The sequence below is a fragment of the Pogona vitticeps genome, chromosome 2 (assembly GCF_051106095.1).
Source record: "Pogona vitticeps strain Pit_001003342236 chromosome 2, PviZW2.1, whole genome shotgun sequence".
Taxonomy (NCBI): domain Eukaryota; kingdom Metazoa; phylum Chordata; class Lepidosauria; order Squamata; family Agamidae; genus Pogona; species Pogona vitticeps.
In genome coordinates, this window is record NC_135784.1 from 136,120,285 (window position 1) to 136,143,093 (window position 22,809).

General features: G+C 42.0%; 1 protein-coding gene across 1 annotated transcript; it reads right to left on the bottom strand.

Annotated features, from left to right (window-relative positions):
* Positions 1 to 7,056: 7,056 nt before the first annotated feature.
* Positions 7,057 to 22,373, bottom strand: KCTD2 (potassium channel tetramerization domain containing 2). Its single transcript, XM_020806296.3, has 6 exons — positions 21,923 to 22,373; positions 17,213 to 17,321; positions 16,306 to 16,397; positions 14,789 to 14,884; positions 10,204 to 10,329; positions 7,057 to 8,855 (listed from the first exon to the last, which is right to left on the bottom strand). The coding sequence occupies exons 1-6, from the start codon at positions 22,223 to 22,225 to the stop codon at positions 8,826 to 8,828; spliced, it is 756 nt and encodes a 251-aa protein (XP_020661955.3). The 5' UTR covers positions 22,226 to 22,373; the 3' UTR covers positions 7,057 to 8,825.
* Between the last annotated feature and the right edge of the window lie 436 nt (positions 22,374 to 22,809).

The window sequence follows — 22,809 nt, forward strand, 5'->3', positions numbered from 1 at the left end:
CCAGGCCCTCCTATATTCCACTGCCTTTACTATATTGCAAGCCTTTTGTCTATGTTTCCAAACGCTTATGTTGCAAGAAATTATCACCACTATTAGGTACATTTAGGTACAATTTATTATTATTAGTTTTATTCATATGCCGTATTTCTCCCAACAAGGGACCCAAAGCGTCTCACAACATTAAAATTCACACAATTAAAAAAAAACAATGTTAAATATTAAAAGACAAATTAAACAATATATGATTTAATACAATTTAAAAATTAAAACATGAAAACATAAAAAATATTAACATTTCTGCTAAAATGGGGTTCAGGGATTCAGTTATTGTTAAAAACCTGCCTGAAGAGATGGGCTTTTAGCTTGTTTTTGAAAGGATAAAAGGGAAGGGGCCATCCTGATCTCCCCCAAGGGAGAGCGTTCCATAGCCTAGGAGCTGCCACAGAGAAGGGCCTCTCCCGTGTCCCCACCAGCTGTGCTTGTGCTTGCAATGGGACCGAGAGGAGGGTCTCCTCTGCTGATCTTAATTGCTGAGAAGGCGCATATAGGGAGATACGGTCTTTCAGGTAGCCTGGACACAAGCTGTGTAGGCAGGGCTTGAAAAATCCACTTGTCCACTCATCTGTGACGAGTGAAAAAAATGCTGCTTGAGGAGCCACAGCTCCTTCCCCCCCTCCTTACCCTCAGTCCATCTCTTTCTCTCTCTCTGATCCTGCAGTCCTCCCCTCCCGCTTCCCATTGCAAAAGGAAAAACAGCCCTCTTCTTAGAAGAGAGTTCACACAGCACATATATAGCTCTGCAGGAGAATGTAGAGTAGTCCCATGCTGGAGAATATGTGGATTCCCTGCTCCCAATTTCAACCTAATGACCTGGCTCCTTAAGAGGCTGGGTGTTTCTGTGTTCAGTTTTATTTTTGCTGGAGACACTGAAAAGAAAGGCATTCAAAATACAAGCTTCATGACCCCACAGGCACACATGTAATAAAGCAACCCAAGTCTGAGGGTATATTCATTTTGGGTTTGTATGCATTGTTATGTAGAAAATGCCTAGTTTAAATTTAAATATAAATTGCAAGGCTATAGTCCGGTCATGCTGACTGGTGAGACATTCTAAAATTTTTCAAGCCCTGTGTATAGGGCTTTATAGGTAATGACAGTCAGTTTGAATTGGGTCCAGAAACAGACCGGTAGCCAGTGCAGTTCTTGTAACAGATGCATTATAGGCTCCCTATAGCTGGCCCCAGTCAGCAGTCTGGCTGCAGTTTTGCACCAGCAGAAGTTTCTGAACTGCCTTCCAAGGCAGCCCCACATAGAGCGCGTTACAGTAATCCAAACAGGATGCAACTAAGGCATGTGCCACTGTAGCCAAATTTAGGTACTCTTTGTTGTGTTTACATTCAAACATCCTTAATATCCTTGTTGACTGTGTGCCGTGAAGCCACATCTGACCTATAGAGATCCTAATATGTATGGGTGTGCCCAGACAGGGACTTGTCCTGCAGTTTGGTCCAATTTGGGGACGGGCTGGTTTGCTCCTTTTCTTGGCCACCACTTGACATATGGGTGATCGTGAACTAGTCCATCCCTACTCACACCTTTTTTTGGGTCCCTATCAGGGATTCCTCTTTTGTGTGAATATGATTGCTCCGTTTTGGTTCAGTTCTGCATATGTGATTGCTGGGAATGAACCACAACAGATAGCTTAAGCTGTCATTTTGTGTAAGCTGCTTCATGGCACTGGGAAATTTAAAGCTGCTTCTTGCTCCTCCTCAGAGGGAGAGAAAAAAATGCAAATGTGTTTGTGTTTGTTATGGCAGCACTGAATTGATTGCTTGGATAGCCAGTAAAGAACAATGCAATTTAGAAATATGGTACATTTTTAAAATTGAAAGCTTTCTCCTGCTCCTCATAGAAAAGGAGACAAGAGGGGACAATGAGAACAATCTTTTTTTTCATCCTGTAAAGTGGGGGGGGGGCAACTACAGTTACTTGCATGGCAGTGTGGTTTCCCAAACCACCCAATTACATACTGCACTTCAAAATGACCCTGTCAAGGATGATCCAGCCTGGGACAATATGCCAGTCTAGTTGCACCCTAATTTTCATGGCAGAATGGAGATTTGAACCCAGGTCTCCTGAGTCCTAATCCATCACTCTGTCCACTACAGCCATATATTCTCAGTGGAGGCCATATGGCCCCGGGGGGTGGGGACAGAGACATTTGAAGGTGGTCACAGACTGGAAACAATTCTTCACACACCAGGGTCGTTATGCAACTTACACAATCCAGATACAACCTATATTTCTTTCATACTGTTAATGGCTGTGGCCAAAAAAAAAAAAAAAAAAAGTTGGGAATAGCTGCACTACACCACACTAGCTTCCCTTAATACCCACAAGACCTTATTCACACTTACAGCAACTGTAGGTTTTTCTCAACACTATTCTTTTTGGTTGTTGTGGGTTTTTCAGGCTCTTTGGCCGTGTTCTGAAGGTTGTTCTTCCTAACGTTTCGCCAGTCTCTGTGACCGGCATCTTCAGAGGACAGCACTCTGGCGAAATGTTAGGAAGAACAACATTCAGAACACAGCCAAAGAGCTCGAAAAACCCACAACAACCATTAGATCCCGGCCGTGAAAGCCTTCGCGAATATATTATTTTCTTTATGTGTAATGTTCCCAAATGAAAGGTTCAAAAATTTAGCTGCGCAGAACCTTATTTCTGTACAAGAGGTTAATTTCTACTCTTTTTCCAATTTAAAAATCCCATCTTGTAGTTTCTGACCTAAGCATATCTCATTATGAGATGGAGAATAATGAAAGAGCAGTTATGTGTATAGGGGATGCAATGGCCATCCATCCTCTTCTGCTTAAGACTAAGTCTGTTGCACTTTAGTAGTGGATGTAACTAACTCATTCAATCATGCCCACCACAGAGATATGATTATGTGCTGACAAGTTGATTCCAATCTATGATAACCTTTTCCAGGGATTTCCATTCTTCTTGAGGTGCTCTGGTTCTGTGCAACTTGCTCAAGGGTACAAAGCTGGCTCTTCTTCCGGGAAGCAAAGTAGGGAATTGAACTCTGTGGTCAGGTATCTAGCAAGCAAATTCAGAGATACCTGCCCTCAAGAGAAGACAATTGAAGGGGACAAGGCTGGCAGAGATACTGGAAGCAGCTTGCTCATTGTCTGGGCATTATACCATGCATTTATTTATCACAGAACATTGCTAGTTTTGGAATTACTTTTATATGATATAGGAAAAGAAACTAAAACAGATGGAATAACTGGTTATGCCTATTTGGACAGAAAATGTTCTAACTTAATACAAGGAAATCAATTAATTACTTGTATTCTTTTCACATCTGTAATCTGAACCTACAACTTTTCAGTGCACTCACCTGTTTAAGCTACCAGATCAATTGTGACACTTTAGTAACTCTGACAGTCTTCTGGCAAAAACTGATAGTTAATGGGTACAACTAGAAAGTTCTTCACACAAATTTGTCCCACAGCTTCAAAGAGTTTTTCCAAGTTCCTCTTGACCCAAGGCAGCAGCTCCTATTGAGCATCTGCCACTTAACAGTATCTCAGAGCCTAGGTTTGCTACATGACATCATAGTTCAAAGTACAAAGGTTGGAGGAATTAAACACTCTGGTTATGATGTCATTGCCAACACACTGAAGCAAAACATTAAAGATTCACTCTACAGTGTCCTGGCAAAGATGTGCCAAACTAAAGGTGCCTCAAATCACAACAGAGTAGATCAGACATTCAATGGGGCTCTGGCATATTTGAAGGGGTCCACAAACTGGAAACAAATGTTCACATATAAGGTTCATTATGTGACTTGTAATCTTGATTCAGCCCATATTTCTTTCATGTTGTGTTTATGGCAGTGACGAAAAAAAAAAGGTTGAGAGTGGTTGGACTAGATCATAAAAGATGATCTGGAAGACTAAAATGGATGGAAGCGTTATAGACCAATTTCTTTAGTTGGAGTAATCTGGAAGCAAGGCTTTTCCCAAACCTCCTCATTTGGTAGTTACTGTACTTGTCATACTGTTTCAAAATCCATATGCATATAAAATAACAATTCTTTATTTTACAAAACATGCTGAATTCCCATACACACAAGTAGGGTTTGGAACTTTGCTGAGTTAATCATTTCACCTTTGAAAGATTCCATTATAGTTTGAACTTCTTGGACTGCTTCACCAGCAGCTTGGTTATACTGCTTCCTTACTCACATTTTGTTATATGTATGATTAAGGAAGCAATAGTATTATCATCACACATGCCTATCTGTGAATATGCGGAAGCTGCTCATGGTAACACTGATGCTTAACAGATGTGAAGCACCCCACAAAATATACATTGGTTGAATGTAAAAGGGCCTATTACTAATGCCGAAAAACAGCGCTTAAGAAACAGGCCATTACTGCTTTATGATTGCTTTACCCTCTGTATAAACATGTTTCCTTAATGCCATTCTTTTGAGATTTAGGAATGGGGGTTGGGAAGATGGGAGACAGTGTGCTTGCTTGCTGAAATTTGACAACAGAAGTCATGTTTCTGGAATTATTAGAGAAGAAAAACATTTCACCAACCTTGCTATTCTCTGAAATATTTTAGTACCTTTCTCTGAGAAGCCTGAAATGCAAATTCCTTTTAGTCAGTACACTACCTTTTGTTTACTTAAGCTATTATTGACTAAAGTACTGGAAGTAATGATGCCTATTTATTGAGTCTAAAATGAAGTAGTGTAGTTTTACCCGTGACAATATAGCAACTCCTGCCCTCAGTTATCTGAATGTGGAGCCAGAGGATGGGGATTTGATTCCCCCACTGTGCCTCTTTGACAGGGTCTGGAGCTGATGATCCATCAGGTCCCTTCCAGCTCTGCAGTTCTCAGATTATTATTATTCTATTATAGAATCTTGGTTTTATCCCTGCTTCAAGATTTTGGCACAATGTGAAAGACTGGGAGGTTTCACAAATAAACTTTCAATTAACTCTTATTGCCTTCTTTATCCCAGACATCAATGAACTTTAAGGAAGGATACTAAATACTACGAGAACAACTTCTAGTGAAACATTGCTATGGAGAAAATGGATATAAAAAAGACACACCAACCCCCTCTAGAACAAGCAAAGCAGAAGAGCAGAAGAAAACAGTTCAGATGGTCAAGTCATGTCAGAATCTTTATTGGAAAAAAAAATCACAGCATCTCCATTATTATTCAAACACATTTAATAAACAAAGAGAAACAGTAGCAAAGGGCACTGACATATGACAAACTGTACAAAACCTCTAGGTTTGCAGGCAAAACCTGAGGGTGAGGCGCCCACGGCCCAGCTGCGGAGGTCCGAGGAGCTGCCCCACCCCTTTGTGGGTAACCCCCTCCCCTCGGACCACTCAGTCACCCCTGAGAAAAATTGATTTAAAATGTGCAGAAACAAAGACACTTTTAAGAGAAGATTACAACCTTGCTGTAACGGAACAATTGGCCACTGGGACATTGGACCAGGAAGTGGTCCCCAGGGGCTAGCTAAGAAGTTAAAGAAAACCTCAAGAGATGCAAATCATTCAGATGAATACCCATCTTGCCATTCGCTTCTCTTTCTATAGACTGTCTTCTGCAGAGGAAACAGATTTTTCCCCCTGCTTTAATATAGGAGAGAAAATTTTGACCAAGTCAAGGCAAATGGAAGGAAAAGCCCTGTTGCTATAAAAGGCAGAGATACAACTGGTGCAGAACATGGAAGCCAGTTCTTGATATTAACAGAGCCTGAAGGTGATCGGTCATGGTGGGGAAAGAATATCACAGGGAGATGAGCTGGAATGGTGTCTGACTATAGCTAGATTTCAAGCCCTTATACTAGGAAAGCACACAGCTTTTCCAAACCCTAATACTGTTTCTATCTCCAGCTACACAGCTCACCAATCCAAAGAGGATCTCAACAAGCTTAACACTTCAGTTGAGAATAAGGGAAGGGAAGGTGAAGGCAATTGTGTTCCAGTGAAGGACTAAATCCACTGAAAACCTCTCTCTAGTCGTCAGCAACAAGTGGAGTAGATATGAAGACTGCCCCACTTTTATCAGGCAGTAACACTGATTTTTCTCAGAGGTTAGTTCCAGCTTTGCTATAATAGAACAGCCCCCAATCCTGCCAGTTGCAGTTCATTTCACATCCTGATTCTCCAAGATTTAACTGGAGCTTTTCCCAATGGCACAATACAGGCAAGAGAATAAATCGTTTTTATCCAGTCTCTTATCCTGACATCAGGCACTCCTCTAATGGGGCTTCCCCATGCGTGGTGTTTTTGGTGACCATAAAATAAAGCAATGAGGTATTTGTTTTGGTTAACTAAAGCTACACAGTAAGGTCTCCTTCCAAGCAAACCTAACACTGCTACGTGCCCAGAAAGGTTGGGAATGAGTTGGGTTAGGCCATGTTGGAAATGGCAGCTATTCTTGGCATTATCAGCCTGTTTTCTCTTCCAGCCAGTTCACATCACCACAACTCACCCTTCTCTTCCTCCCCAAGGAGAAATGAGGGTGCCCATGAATGCTATACTTCTGCAGTTCTTATACTTCCTCACAGTACACATACACACCTGGTTATGTCTCAGTTGTGGACATACACTGACAATGGCTGAAAGTACAAGATACTCAGAGATTTATGTACACATCACAGTGTTAGTTAACTCCAGCCAAGACATACAGTCTGACCATGCCCATACCAACACAATAAAAACAGAAAGGGTGTAGGAGGAGGACAAGAAAGGGGGTTGAATTCAACACAGTATGGAGCCAGTTGAGTTTCAGCAGCCAGTAACTGACCTCGAGACCTTTGGTACAGTCTGTTGTTAACAGAGACTGAGCTAGTACAACATTATTCAAGACCTAACCCACGAAAACTTCACTGGAGGTATGTTGGCAGAACTGGCAGGGAAGCTCAGTAATATATGCACAGAAACAGGGATGAGTAATGGAGGATGTGGGGCAGAGGGGAATCTGGTGTCAAACTTCGGATAAACTCCTTTGCTTTATCCATGATAAGGTATTTCAGGCCCTTGGTAACGCTTCACTTATTGTCATTGCCTGTCCATGCCCTCACCCCTATTGATGACAAAGAAGAAATAGAATGGGAAGCCTCATCACCCCACACCATTGAACATGAAAAAGGCAGAGTACGATTCCTTAATGGGAAATCCCAAGCATACCAGTATGGATACAAGGGATCCTCCTGTGACCACAGGCTAATATGGGAGCTACGATTATTGCTTGGGGGAAACCAAAGCATTTCAGTTTCTCTGAAACTTTGGTGCAGTATGTTTGGGGCTTAAACGCAGAGGCCCCCAAGCCATACATGACTAACAAGAAACAAACCCAGAATGTGTAAGGGAGGTATCATGCACCAAATGCTTAAAGGATGCCATTTACCAACAACTAGGAGGGGACATTTCACCAATTAGGGATGGCACAAATTCACTGACAAGATCAGCGAGTCCCATTTGGCTAAGATTAGAATTCAAGAGAGGCACAACATTTCACGTCCATTCAAGGCATTCCAAAGGGGGAAAAAAATCACATAACTTCACACACTACTTTTGGACAAGAAACATCACAACAGTTTGGCAACTTCCATCACCACCCTTCCCTTCCCCACCCCCCTCCCCCACCTGTGCTATGACCCTTAATTATTTTGGGTAAGGTGAAACAATAAAGGAGGGTGGAGGATTGCAAGCACAGAATGACCATGTGTAGATAAGAGACCCTCTGTCCCTGAATGTATTGGATAAAAGTTGTTAAAGCCTACCAAATTAACTGGAATACAAAAGAAAACCTGTCTTAATGCAGGACAGCAAGAGAATAAGGGAATTCTTTTCATGCTGCTGAAGACAAGGCAAAGCTGAACTTGGCAGGAACAAATCTTCCAGATCAAAGAACTACTTTGAAGTAAGCCAAGGGGAGATTCTGGTAGAAGAAATGGGAGTTGAGGCCCATTGCCACCCTCCTTTGAGAATAAGAGACAGTACAATTGAATCTGAAACTTAGGGATAATCATACATGTTAAAAGATGCATGAAGAATGACCAGACCACAATGTTAAGAGATATCTTGAGCTTATAGTTTTAGTGTTATCAGAAGAAAAACCCTTCAGCCAAGGCCCCAAGTGTGCATAATTCCCCCACCCCACCCCCGAAACACTGTTCCCCGTCTAATAGGTATCTTAGCCAGTAAAACAAAATCCAAAACAACAACAGAAAGGGTTTAGGAAATAGAAGGGAATGTCCTTGGTTTAGAAATTCACTTCCAAATCCATTTTCATTCAGATATGAGAACTGGGACAGATTTCCTAATGAGTTTTAGACATCGCACTGCTTAACAAATCTTGGTCAACAGTTCAGACCAGTGATCCTGGGATCAGTTAAAGAGCCCAGGAACCTAAGCAGCTCCCAGAAAAATGGTTCTAATGAGAGCCTCCCCAATAAAGTCAAGAAAAAGAAAAGAAAAAGGTAGAAATCCAACAAGTACCAAGACCGGGGGGGGGGGGGAGGAGGGAAGGAATGATTAGTGGGGCCAATGGGCTATCCGGCTGGAAGATTCTCTTCTTTCCTCTTTTGCTTACTGGAACCTGGGTGGGATGAGCCTTTGGTTTTTTACCAGGATTGATTCTCCATTGGCAGAACAGGCTCAGCTTTGCTTTGTGTTAGTTTGATTACTGTACAAAAGCAAGGTCAGACTGCGGGAGAAATGCTCTGCCCAGCTAGATTGCCCTTTTGATATCTGGGAGCTCTATTAGATACTTAGGTTACATCCGTGATCCTCGCTCCTGAAGAATCTGGAAAAGAAGAGCAGTGATACAAGAGTTAGTTAAGATTTAGCAGCACCTCTTGCAGCAGAGAAAAGTACAGGACAGAAATCTGAACATATTATTCCATGGTGCTTAGCGATTTGTGCCTTGTCTGCAGCATTACAGGAGAAAATTAATAACCATAGGAAACTGATTAAATTAAATACTGTACAAAATAAGTCCTTATTTAGGTTATTTAATTTTTGCTAAATTGAATCAGTGATTTAGGCAGAGGGGAAATGGACCATGCTAAAATATTTGACTTCTCATAAGTGTAAGGCATATTCCTGCTATACTTTGGCAACTGGGCTGTAAGGTTATTGCCCATGTGAACAGCTTGGTCTTCACTGCTTTATAATCAACTGCAAGCTACTATTTAATGGATTAACCTACTAAGAATGATTTATATAAAACAACTGACTATGCAGTCTCTAAAGTTGTCCATACACCAGGGCAGCAGACAGTTAATGTGCATTTGTGCCCTTTTGCAGCCATATTTTACAACTTTTACCTACAATTTCTTTCAGATCCTGTTTCCCCAGTATAAAATGCAATGGCAGTCACTGATAGTATGAAGGTCAATACCACTAGCATTAGGCAAGAAAACGTCCACGCTACAGAAAATAAAAACGTCAATTGACAAAATTCACACAGTCGATAGCAACAAAATCAATCAATCAATCCATCAATCAATTTCCTTGAATGCATGGTCAAAATCTATAAACACGTTTTTCTGAAAGTAAGTCTGACTCAATGCGGTGGGATTAATTTCCCAATAAACATGTATGGAATTTTGGTATATACACTTAAAATCCATTTAACAACCATTCAGAAACTTTGAAGGAAATGGGGAGACAACCCCCTTCTGGAGATTCTAGTTAAAGGAACATATTGAGAAGGTAGGGCAGCATCTTTTCCAGATGGTTTGGGCAAAAAGAAAGCAACAAAAAAGGAAAGAATCTTGTAGCAACCTGAAGACAGAGTTACTTTATTTAGGTGACACAAGAGTCTTCACACACTCTCCTTGCTTTAACAAGCTAAAACAGACTAGCACAGCTACCTCCTTGACATTCTGAAAGGAAATGACTGATTCACTAAAGACCACCACAACAATTCTGGATTTCCACCTCTCATTTCAGCAGCTTTCTGTGCTATTTCTATGAACCGTGACTGCAGGACAGAGCAATCAATATTAATACAGTAATTTTAGTCAAAGTTCTGACAATAAAATTTTATTTGTCAAAACTGCTTACATAATAATAAAAGCAAACTATCTTATATTTACTACATTCTGCACACAGAAAAAAGAATGTGATCCTAAAAACAGATTCCTCACCTTTGCTTTCTCACTAGGCTCTATGACAATGCCATTGGTAGAGTTATTAAGCTCTCTGGACACAACACAGAGAAATTCTGCTTGGTCTTCATTTCCATAGTTATAGGAAGACCCAATACTGATTAGCTGAGGAAAATAAAAACAGAGAGGACACAGAGATTAAATGTAGCAGTATGCAAGTTATTTAGACTAAAATGCCCTTTATCCGATCTTTAAGAATTGTCAATTGCAGATAATGGAGGAAGTAACAGAATAAAAGGCCATGACAAAGAACTGTTTTCATATTCCTTCTTAGCTTTGAATAGCTTAAGGTCATATCCTTGTTTTAGTCTGAACCTTGAAAATGTCACAAAGCATTGAAACTAACACATAATTTATATGACTTTTCCATGGCATGATATTGTGGCATTTTCCTGTACACTACAGTGGTGCCCCGCACAGCGGCGTTAATCCGTTCCAGGATTAACGTCACTAAACGGAACAAAAAACCCCATAGGAACGCATTAAACAGGATTTAATGCGTTCCAATGGGGGTTTTGTTCCGTTTAGCGTTTAATGCATTCCTATGGGGCAAAAAATCAACGTTCAGCGAAGATCCTCCATAGGGGCGGCCATTTTCGGTGCCTCTAAAGCGAGGAATCAGTCCAGAAAACAGCGGGCGGCCATTTTGAAACCGCCGATCAGCTGCTAAAAAAGCATTGCTTTGCCATGATTGGTTCCCCAAGCAGGGAACTGATCATGGCAAATCACCGCCAACCAGCCAGCCCAGGAGATACCGGGCGTCCTTCGGCGGTGGGTGAGCGAGGGCTCGGAGGCAGCCGCCCACAGCGGGAATGGGCGGGCCATCCACCCTGCGCTCGCTCGCCAGCTAGCCAGCCAGCCAGCCCGGGAGACACTGGGCGTCCTTGGGCGGCAGGCGAGAGAGGGCTCGGAGGCACCCGCCGGGGGCGGGAAGGGGCGAGCCATCCACCTGGCGCTTGCTCGCCAGCCAGCCAGGGAAACACCGGGCATCCTTGGGCGGTGGGCGAGCGAGGGCTTGGGAGGAGGGCCACCGGAACACCCGGGCCTTGCCCTGATTCCTGGCTCTCCCCGAGCCACCCCTCACCCCCATCTCCATCTCCGCCGCCGCGATCGGCGGGGCTTCGGGATGATGGGGGGGGGACAGCGCTTCCCTGCGATCATCTGGAAGCCCCGCCGATCAGCTGCACGAAAATGGGGCGTACGGGGAAAAATCGCAAAGCGATTTTTCCCCATTGAAAAAATCATTATGCGATCGCAAAATCTTCATCGGTATGCGGATTAGTCGTTAAACAGGGCACCCGTTAAGCGAGGCACCACTGTACTGTTATAAGACTATGTATATCTTTATGTAATCTGAATGGATGCTAATAATTGTTCACGTCTATCAATCTTGGCTTCCTCATTACTGTCTTTTCTTTATATTCTGATTTAAAGCAACAGCAGTGCAAATTACTAGCAGTACCTTAGAATAATAATAATAAAGTGTGCTGGAAGCATGTAAATCCAGACATTTTAAGAAAAAACCCTGAAATAGTAACATGCAAGCAGAGGGATGTTACTTCCAAAGAACAGCAAGGAGAGACAAGAGGCCCTTCTTAAATGATCAGTGCAAAGATATAGAGGAAAATAATAGAAAAGGAAAAACCAGAGATCTGTTCAAGAAAACTGGAGATATTAAAAGAACATTTTGTGGGAAGATGGACATGATAAAGGACAAAAATGGTAGGGACCTCACAGAAGCAGAAGACATCAAGAAGAGGTGGCAAGAATACACAGAGGAATTATACCAGAAAGATCCGGATGTCCCAGACAACCCAGATACTGTGGTTGCTGACCTTGAGCCAGACATCATGGAGAGTGAAATAAAGTGGGCCTAAGAAAGCATGGCTAACAACAAGGCCAGTGGAGGTGATGGTATTCCAGTCGAACTATTTAAAATCTTAAAAAACGACGCTGTTAAGTTGCTACACTCAATATGCCAGCAAGTTTGGAAAACTCAGCAGTGGCCAGAGGATTGGAAAAAATCAGTCTACATCCCAATCCCAAAGAAAGGCAGTGCCAAAGAATGCTCCAACAACTGCACTCATTTCACACGCTAGCAAGGTTATGCTCAAAATCCTACAAGGTAGGCTTCAGCAGTATGTGGACCAAGAACTCCCAGAAGTACAAGCTGGATTTCGAAGGGGCAGTGGAACTAGGGACCAAATTGCTAACATGCGCTGGATTACGGAGAAAGCCAGAGAGTTCCAGAAAAACATCTACTTCTGCTTCATTGACTATGCAAGAGCATTTGACTGTGTGGACCACAAACAACTATGGCAAGTTCTTAAAGAAATGGGAGTGACTGACCATCTTATCTATCTCCTGAGAAACCTATACATGGGACAGGAAGCAACAGTTAGAACTGGATATTGAACAACTGATTGGTTCAAAATTGGGAAAGGAGTACGACAAGGCTGCATACTGTCTCCCTGCCGGAAGAAATATCAACAACCTCAGATATGCAAATGATACCGCTTTGATGGCAGAAAATGAGGAGGAATTAAAGAACCTCTTAATGAGAGTGAAAGGGGAGAGCACAAAAAAAGGTCTGAAGCTCAACATAAAAAAATGAAGATCATGGCCACTGGCCCCATCACCTCCTGGCAAATAGAAGGGGAAGATATGGAGGCAGTGACAGATTTTACTTTCTTGGGCTCCATGATCACTGCAGATGGTGACAGCAGCCACAAAATTAAAATACGCCTGCTTCTTGGGAGAAAAGCGATGACCAACCTAGACATCATCTTTAAAAGCAAAGACATCACCTTGCCGACAAAGGTCTGCATAGACAAAGCTATGGTTTTTCTACTAGTGATGTATGGAAGTGAGAGCTGGACTATAAAGAAGGCTGACCACTGAAGAATTGATGCTTTTGAATTGTGGTGCTGGAGGAGACTCTTGAGAGTCCTCTGCAAAGAGAACAAACCTATCCATTCTGAAGGAACTCAACCCTGAGTGCTCACTGGAAGGACAGATCCTGAAGCTGAGGCTCCAATACTTTGGCCATCTCATGAGAAGAGAAGACTCCCTGGAAAAGCCCCTGATGTTGGGAAAGTGTGAAGGAAAGAGGAGAAGGGGACAACAGAAGACAAGATGATTGGACTGTGTCACCGAAGCTACCAACATGAATTTGACCCAACTACAGGAGGCAGTGGAAGACAGGAGTGCCTTGCGTGCTCTGGTCCATGGGGTCATGAAGAGTCGAACACAATTTAACAACTAAACAACAACAAAAGGAGAGGGAGGCTACAAGTGAAAAAATAGCAGCAGTTTTATAGAAGCCAACAGTACAAAGTAACGGGACTCCAATAAGTTCATCACTATATGCAATACAGAGTGGCAACGGGGCATGAATTAGTATTGTAAGATTTTGCACAGAAACCACCGAGTACCATATGCAGACCATTTTCTAAATCCTTGGAAAGCTTGTATCAGCTTGAAAAAAGCCTTGGGATAACTTTTAGATTGTAAAAAGTAGAACTCCCAGGTTGAAAGATATCCCGATATAACAGATGAATGCCTTATAGAATAAAAGTGAACATCAGACTTTTATTCATCCTGTCATGAAATGTATGGGTATGGAGAGTGAATTGAATGAGTTGTCTTGGGGGTTCTGATTTCTGCCATCTATGATGCTGGCTCATCTTGTGTTGCCACTTGACAAGGGAGAGAAAATAGAGGCCAACGCTAGACATTCAACACTGTATGATTGGCTGAACTGAGCATGCAGTGCCCAGTGTGGGGCAAAAGGGACAAGAAGAGTCAGCTGTCTTTCCACAAGATACTTCTCTTATTTGCACTCAAGTGCTATTTATGGGTGTAAAAAGGCATCAAAGCTGACAGCATGGATCAACTGAAATGGGGAAAAAGAGAAAAGAAAAAATTTGGTAGGAAGACCTTCGAATTGGGCTTCCTCAGATGACGACCATCAGCATTTCTTAAAGGCTCAGAGAGAGAACTTCTTCTCAGTAGACTAGGCATACTTTATGTTCCATCAGAAGCCACAGATTCTCTAGACACTGAAAGGTTTGCAAGGAAAATATAAATACACACTCATGATTCACTAAACTGCTGATAATCCCATTCCTGTCAACAGCAAATAATAAAAGCGGCAAAGAAGTCATGTCGTCCTGAGGAGAATACAGGAGAAATGTGTTGGTAGATCCAAGTTCTGTGGGAAATACAAGGGATTATGGGCGTGGTAGTCTCTGCCCTCAGAGTATCCACAGGAAGTCTCTTAAAAAACCCCATGAATCATAATCCCTTGCACCTCCCAAAGTTTAGCCCTACTGACCAATTTCTCCCGTCTTCTCCAAGGATGAAAATGGCTACCAGAATCTGGATTCATTGACTTAAGAACTCGTAAACAGCTGTTAGGACTTTGATTTCTCGATTAAAGCCTACATAAGTCTAGCTGGGGAAATTCTGGCAGACTTCTGGGGACTGTGGTCCATAAATTCTGAAAATCCTATGCCTAGAAGCCATGACACAAGCCCAGGAACAAATACTCAGCACCAATTACCTGTTCAAATTTCCATCCATCAGACATAGTGGACACCATCTGCGTGAGCTCTTCCTCTTGGCACTGCAGGACTCTGTATACATGCTTGACAGGTCCCTGGAACACAAATGGAAAAACCAGCCAATAAATTAAAAATCATCACTGATGCTTTGTTAAATATAACAACTTGGAAACCTTTAGGAAACAAATGTAGAATATCACAGAATCTACACATTTTTGAGAATATGCATCTTTTAAAAGCTTCAGTGGACACAATCAGCCACCATGATTGTGAAAAGCCTGAAAAGACATCTAGCAGGTTTTGTTCCCAAACCCAGAGAAATCAGAAACAGCCTGGAGAATTAGGAAAGACATGGATGATACCTCACAAAGACAGTGCAGGCATACTGAATCACACTCACATATGTTGGGACATATTAAAGACATCATCAAAACTGACTGCTAAAAGAGATTCAAGTAAGATGGTACACCATGAAAAAATGCAAAGGGAATTCACTTCTTTCTCCCATTTTTCAAATCTGGATAGGACCTCCTGCAGTGGAAAGTCCTGTCCTCTGCACATATTTTTTTTCCTACTAAACATAGATTCTGCCTGGGAAAAATGAAAAGCATTTGTATTCTGTTGAAATAACATTGCTGAGCTTTTCAGTCCTCCAGATTTCATACAAATTTAAATTTTCCCTGGCTACAAACATATAGTTTACAATGTTTTAAAAATCCTCAACTTTCCTTCCTTGTGAAATAAAGAAGAAGAAATCCCCACTTTCCACTTCACTGTTACAGGACTCTGATTTTCTGACTCTGTAGCAAAACTAGAGACTTCTGGCGCCACTGGCAGTATGAATGATGAAAAATCAACTTCCCTGTCAATTGTGAAATGCCCCTATCAGCTGTGGTAAGCACAGTAGTGCGTCTTCTGGTATATTCCTGACTGAATATTAAGATCTTGGGGCTCTCCACTGCATCTCAGTTCGGAGTGGTTCCTTATGCAATAATGAAAGAAGGGGTGCAGCACATTTCTTACACTACTAGGCCTTTCCCTTAGACACTCAGGGAGGTACTGCTGCTGACTGTATTTTTGTGCCAAGCTAAGACTTAATTATTTAACAAAGTGTTTGAGCCTCAGTAATCACGGTCAGATTTTGACTTGCCTAATGTACATTGGATTTTGGAATTCTGTTGTTTTAAAATTTGCTGTTTAGAAGTTTGTTATTGCTGCTGTTTTGTCTGTATTTATTTTATCCTCACCAATCCAAAATCTACTTTAGCAGGAGGATCAGATACTGCATATTTATTACTTGTAAAGAAATATGACAGTGTATAAGCAGAGTAAACAGTTCTCTGCTCATTGGAAAAATAAATAAAACACTCTTCTTTTCTCCTAATTTCTGTACAAATGGTAAAAAACAGGAAATTAGAAGGTTAGTGGAAAGAAAAAATAACAATTGGTCAAGCCAGTATATTTGGACCCCTTATTCAGATCAGATTTCCCTTTGTTTTTGCCTAATATTCATTACTTGAGAAGTTCTGCTTTCATTGTCCCGTATTCGCTCTTTCACCAGCCGTACTAGGGATGCAATGTTGTAGAACTCAGCTTCTTCCAGCACACCTAGGAAAGATAAAAACCAAACAAAAAGCCCAAAATTAAGTGCTGTTACTAGCCTTAAAAGGGAAGAATACTAGAAACAAGCTCCATATTACCTCAAAAGCTCTGCTATTGCCAAGTTTTAAGAATATGTCAGAATTTATATTCGTATACATCAATAAAATTATCTACAAATTAACAGGTTATATCATGCTAAAAAAAGTAAACAGATTTAAATATTATATACAGAATTTTATTAATTTATTTAATTTATTAAACTTATATACCACCAACCTAGAACATGTCTACTCTGGGCGGTTTACACAAAATATAAAAAGAAACTATGAAAATACATATGTAATAAGAATAAAACGCAAATTAACAACAAAATTCAAGATGGGAAAAAAGAAAAAAAGAAAAGCTAGGTGATTGATGTATATCAGAAAACACATCTATTTAATAATTGAAGAGGTGTGTGTAAATGCTTCTTTCAGTGGCAGTAAACTGGAGCCGTAATATGAGGGTTCAAGAATAATCTCCTTCCAGAATCCTCACCCTTCTACATTAAATGGAAACTAAAAGAAAGTTCATCAACACCCTGTACTGTATGAAGTAGTTACCATAGGATAATGGGGTCAGAGATATGTGCCTCCATTAATTTTTTTTTTGCTTTTGTATTGTTGATTTCAAGTTTAGTATATAGATACTATACATGCAGACTATGAAATCAGGACTAGAAGACAATGAATATACAGTACATTAAAGACAACTTTGGCTTTCAAGGATACATTTATATCTTTACCAAACTAAGAGAAAGCACTGGATCCCTCTTCTCTTACCTTCTTCTGCCAATTCCTTGTTTATTATGAGTTTTCCATGACGGAGGTAGTTCAGGATTGGGCCAAAGTATGTGGGATCCCTATCAATGAGATATGCTCCTGTTTCATCCTGTTAGAAACAAATTGGTGTCAAGAGATTCACAGAGAAGATGATCGCTCAATGTAGTTAAGACTTTTGCTACGATAATGTGATGAGGGTGGGAATTTGGTTCTTGGCAAATAATCAAATTCTCCTCAGTAAAGCAGTTGATCCTATACCAAATCATTTAATCATTTATAAAAGATAGTAGCTAGATATAGTACAAGACATGGACGAAATATTGAGGGTGATAAAAGGCTTCAGGAGTTAACCTCGAGGCAAAATCCGGAGCTGGAGTCCCGAAGGCAGCATGTGTCGTTCTGCCAACTCCTGCGACATTGCTGGAACCAGTTGTATTGGCTCTTGCCTTTCCATTGGATCATTTCAGCAGTGTGGAGAGGGGGGATCTGCTGCTTGGGTAACAGCCTATCCTCCACATTACCTTACCCGGGCTTCATGTTCTGGAGAGGACACTCCTTGATTCAGAGCATGTTACCATAGTCTCTTGAGACTGAAGGATGCCTGTGTATGTATCTAAAGAGTCATTGAAGGCTTCTAAGCTCTTGTGTCCCTAGGTGTCTAGAAGCCTCTGCTGCTTTGCTGTTGTTTAGTTGTGTCCGACTCTTCATGACCCCATGGACCAGAGCATGCCAGGCCCTCCTGTCTTCCACTGCCTCTCAGAGTTTGGTCAAATTCATGTTGGTAGCTACAATGATACTGTCCAACCATCTCATCCTCTGTCGTCCCCTTCTCCTCCTGCCTTCACATTTTCCCAACATCAGGGTCTTTTCCAGGGAGTCTTGTCTTCTTATGAGATGGCCAAAGTATTGGAGCCTCAGCTTCAGGATCTGTCCTTCCATTTCCTCTGCTGCTTAGCCTTGAATATTAGATAACGCTATGATGCCATTTTATTTTTTATTTTATTTATTAAACTTACAGTGGTGCCTTGCATTGCGATGTTAATTCGTTCCAGCGAAATCACTGTTGAACGAAAACGTTGCAATGCGAAAATAAAAAGCCCATAGAAACGCATTAAAACGCGATTAATGCGTTCCTATGGGCTTAAAACTCACAGTTCAGCGAAGATCCTCCATAGCACCGCCATTTTTGCTGCCTCTAAAGCGAGGAATCCGTCCCAGAAAACAGCGGGTGGCCATGTTTTTTTCCCGGCGGCCATTTTGAAACCGCCGATCAGCTGTGCGAAAAGGGTTGCTTTGCGATGTTCGCAGGGAACCGATCATCGCAAAGCGAAAATACCCCATAGGGAATATTGCAAAGCGATAGCTTTTGCAACCGCAAAAACAGCGTCACTAAGCAATTTCGTTGCTAAACGGAGCAATTGCTAAGCGAGGCACCACTGTATATACCGCCCATCTTGAACGTGTCTACTCTGGCTGGTTTACACAAAATTTAGAAAATAAACTAAGAAGGTAATAATGAACTAAAGATACAATCCAAATTAATAGCAGAATCCAAGATGAAAAAAGAAAAATAGGCTAGGTGATGGCTGCAGGGAAGGCCTACAGTTTTATGACCACCTATTTAATATCATTCCACTAGTTTAGTAATGATACAATTACTGTACTGTATTCCCTTGAAATGTACTATTCTTATGTCTATATTATCAATAGCATTCTTATAAAACCTGTGTTTTGATCCCAAATTTTCACCAAATTTTGCCAACAGTTTTAAACACCAACATCAAAATATGTGAAAAGGCCAAAAACACCCACCCTATACTTTTGCTACTAGATCCTTAGAAAACACTTTTGTTGATCCAAATTATAGATTTATTTATTTATTTGATTTTCATCCTGCCTTTCTCCTCTAGTGGGGAATAAAAGTAGCTTACATTAAAGTTAAAGCAAATAATTATAATTAAAAACAATAATATATTCATATTTAAAATATTATTTTTAAACTATGAAGTTTGAAAGATCTCCCCATCTCAATTACCTCCTAGTTCCCTAAAAGCATCTCTAAAGAGTTATGTTTTCACCTGGCACCAGAAGGAAAGGGGACAACCATAATGTGGAAGCAGCCACAGAACAAGCCCTCTCTCAGGTCCACACCAAATATGCTTGCGAGACTGAGAGATGGCACTCAGATGACAGATTGCATTTGTCTCCAGTGTGGAAGGGATTGTCACTCTCAAATTGGCCTTCTCAGCCGCACTAGACTGTTCCAAGTCTTCCATAAGAGCACGTTACCATAGTCTCTCGAGACTGAAGGATGCCTAATCTAATCTGATGCTTGTAAACAGTGCAGGTTGAGCAATTCCCTTGACTACTGGCTTAGATGCCTATGTATTTCACTATATATTTACCATAGGAATAAGCCCCACTAAACTTAAATGGCTTAATTCTAAGTAGACAGTTTAACAAACTAGTATGCAAAAACTGTAAAGTAGTAAAACATCAGAGACATCTTTCCACAACTCAGTTGTAGCATGATTTAATTCTGAAGCATTTTTAAAACATACTGCATTTTTCTGTGTATAAGACCACCCAATGTATAAGACAACCCCCACTTTTCCAACCCCAAATAAGAAAATTTGATCACTGCTTTCCTCCTCAACTTCCTAAGCTGGAAAGCAGGATCAAAGGGCTGTGGAAGTAGAGAGGGGGAAAAGCGATGAAAGGGCTGCAGGATCGCAGCCCTTTGATCGTGCAGTCCTTTCATGGTTGCTTTACCCACTTCCTAAGCCCCGTGGAGAATAGCTGTGAAAGGGTTGCAGGATCAAAGGGCTGCTATCCTGCAGCACTTTGATACCTTCCCCCTTACTTCCATGTATAAGACGACCCTCAGTTTTTACTCTAACTATTTTAGGAAAAAGTTTCGTCTTTTTCAGTGCTGCAATACAGTAGTATTTCAGCACTACCATGAAGTTTGGACTAAAAGCTCTATTTAATAGTTTTAAGAGCTCTATTTAAACATATTTTGTCTTGGCATACGTTTTAAATACTGAAAGAGCTGAGCAAGCTGCTCTACAGTGTAAGTATTGATTCTTTTTAAAAAGCCCTTCCTTCTGTTGAAAGAATACTCTAACAGTTGTTTATAAGAGAACAGGATACATATGGCAGGCTTCCCACTTCTCTCCAACCCCACTCATTAGCATTACAAAAGAAAAATAAAGCTGTGCTTGTGATAAACCACAGGAGCAGATAATTACATATATTTAGCCTGTATTTTCACTGGAAGTAAAGTTGTGCATTGGCAAAAGTTATAAGCGTAGTAACAAACTGGAAATTATGCTTGGTCTCATCAAGCAAAATGAGAAAGAGTGGAATGGGTAAATTAATTTTAGGCGAAAGGAAAACTTAATTCTTATACAAAACAGGGCAAATTTGGATAATACAACCACATTGGAGCTACGATAAAATTCATCTTAGCAACTAACAAGGTTATTTACACACACAACCACAATAAGTAAGGTGTTATCACTCAGTAGCCAGAATCCTATTTACAACTGCTTAATGTCTGCATAACTTACTGCAGCTAATTTACACGATGCCTAGACATATCTCAGTTGGACAAGGCATAGGACCAGGCATGTAACTAAGATGAACTCTTTCATCTCCTTGATTAGCAGCAGTTACACAAACCTTACACAAACACTAATAGTATTGTGGCCAGTGACAGTCCACCCTTTGGCCCAAGTGCAAGGTTCGTGCAACTCAGAATAAAACAATGCCATGCTTCATAGCACAGGTAGCAACTACAATTCTTCAAACGAAATGGCACACATTCCATGGTCATATGTAGTCCAGACAAAGGGCAAGTGCAGTATTTTAGAATCACCTAGCTTCCCAGGTGACTTGCAAAAGATTAACATGTTTACGTTCTGGACGTTTGAACAAAAATAACCCGAAAAAACTGCCCTCAACTGTTAGAATCAAAGAAGTTTGGGAGTTGGGGGTATATGCCCAAGAATGGGGAGAAAAGGTATCACATATAAGAATATATAAAACTCCTGAAGGTTCATTTAGGGAGGGGCCTATATTCAAATCAAAAATATGCATCCAGTGCATATGAAAAGTTTGCTTCTCTTTCTTCCCACATTTCTATGTTTCAGCAGGTTCAAGGTGTGATTCTTGTCAACTGGAGAGTTTTTAAAAAGTTGGTACTCTACTCTCTACTGCAAATCACCCGGAGATCTAGCAGCAGATCCCAAAGTTACCTTCCTCTCGCTCTAGGTCCAGACTGCACACGAGCAAGTTTGGAAACCCTAGGTCTGCCTTCTTGAACAAGGTTTCTGCATCTGGGTTCAGCTGGGGAGAATTTCAGGCTTCTATCAAAAAATAACGTGAACCAAGGCTAACATGCTCGCCACCTCTACACTAGGCATTTCGTCATGGGTTTTATATAAATAAGGTTCTTAACTAAAACGCCTCCCCCTCCCCAGAAGAGTAAAGGGGTACTAAGATTATAAGAAACATAAAGTCGTGTTAATTTCTAGTATTAAATATACACAAGACAGCCTATTCCACTAAAAATTGCGCAGAGGGGGCTTATTGCTCTGGGCGATCGCCTGAAGAAGACCACGACGTTGTGATGATGGAAACTGGGTTTTCCGGATCCGTGCGGGAGGTGGAGGGAGGAAAAACACTCTTAGGAAAGGGCTTGCTCACCTTGTCCGAACCCAGTTCGGGCCCCTCCTGGCAACAGAGGCGACAAAGGAAGGACTTGGGCTCCCGGCACAGCGTCTGGCGAGTACTCACGAAGTAGGTGCCGCCCACGTTCAGCCGGACCCACTTGGAGCCACTGCCGCCGCCACCGCCTCCGCCCCCCGTCGCGGCCCTGTCTGCCGCGGGAGTCTCCGAGCCCCGCGCGGGGCAAGCCGGAGCCGCGGCTGGACGCGGACTGGGAGGCCCCGGGAGCGGACTCGGAGTGCGGCCCCGCGGCGGCCCCTCCCCGGCCGCCAACTCAGCCATTGTGGGCTACGGCTTTCTTCCTTGGGCGTCCGGCAGGGCAGTCTCGCCGTCAGCGGCCGCTCCAGCTCAACGGCCGGGACGGAGACCCTGGAGCTGGGCGCGCCGCGCCTCCACGGCCATCACCCTCGTCCCTGCTGACAGGGAAAGCGGGACTTCCGGGATGAAGAGGCACTTCCGGGTCACCAACCGCCTCTCCGGGCACGACCCTTGCTTCTATTACGTCAAAGAACTTCTGGACCACGATATGCCCGGGAGGAAAGCGAAGGCAAAGGAAGGCCTCGTTGTCAAACTAGAAACGCTTGAATCGGGACCAGGGCGGACTTTCGGCTGATGGATACAAACCGGAAGGAACAAAAGAGAACGTCTTTCCAGTCTAGAAGGACCAGGCTCGACAGCCCTGCACCTTTCCTCATGATTCTGACGCCATATATGTTCTGCTAGCTGGGGCGTGCGTGTGTTTGTGTGGATCGCTGCCTATCCTTGTTAGTGGGATTTGCAAGTAATGCATCTTTCTCCACCATCCATCATCCTAAGCAACTGTAACGTACTCCCTTTGGGGGGGCATTCTAATGCAAATAACAACA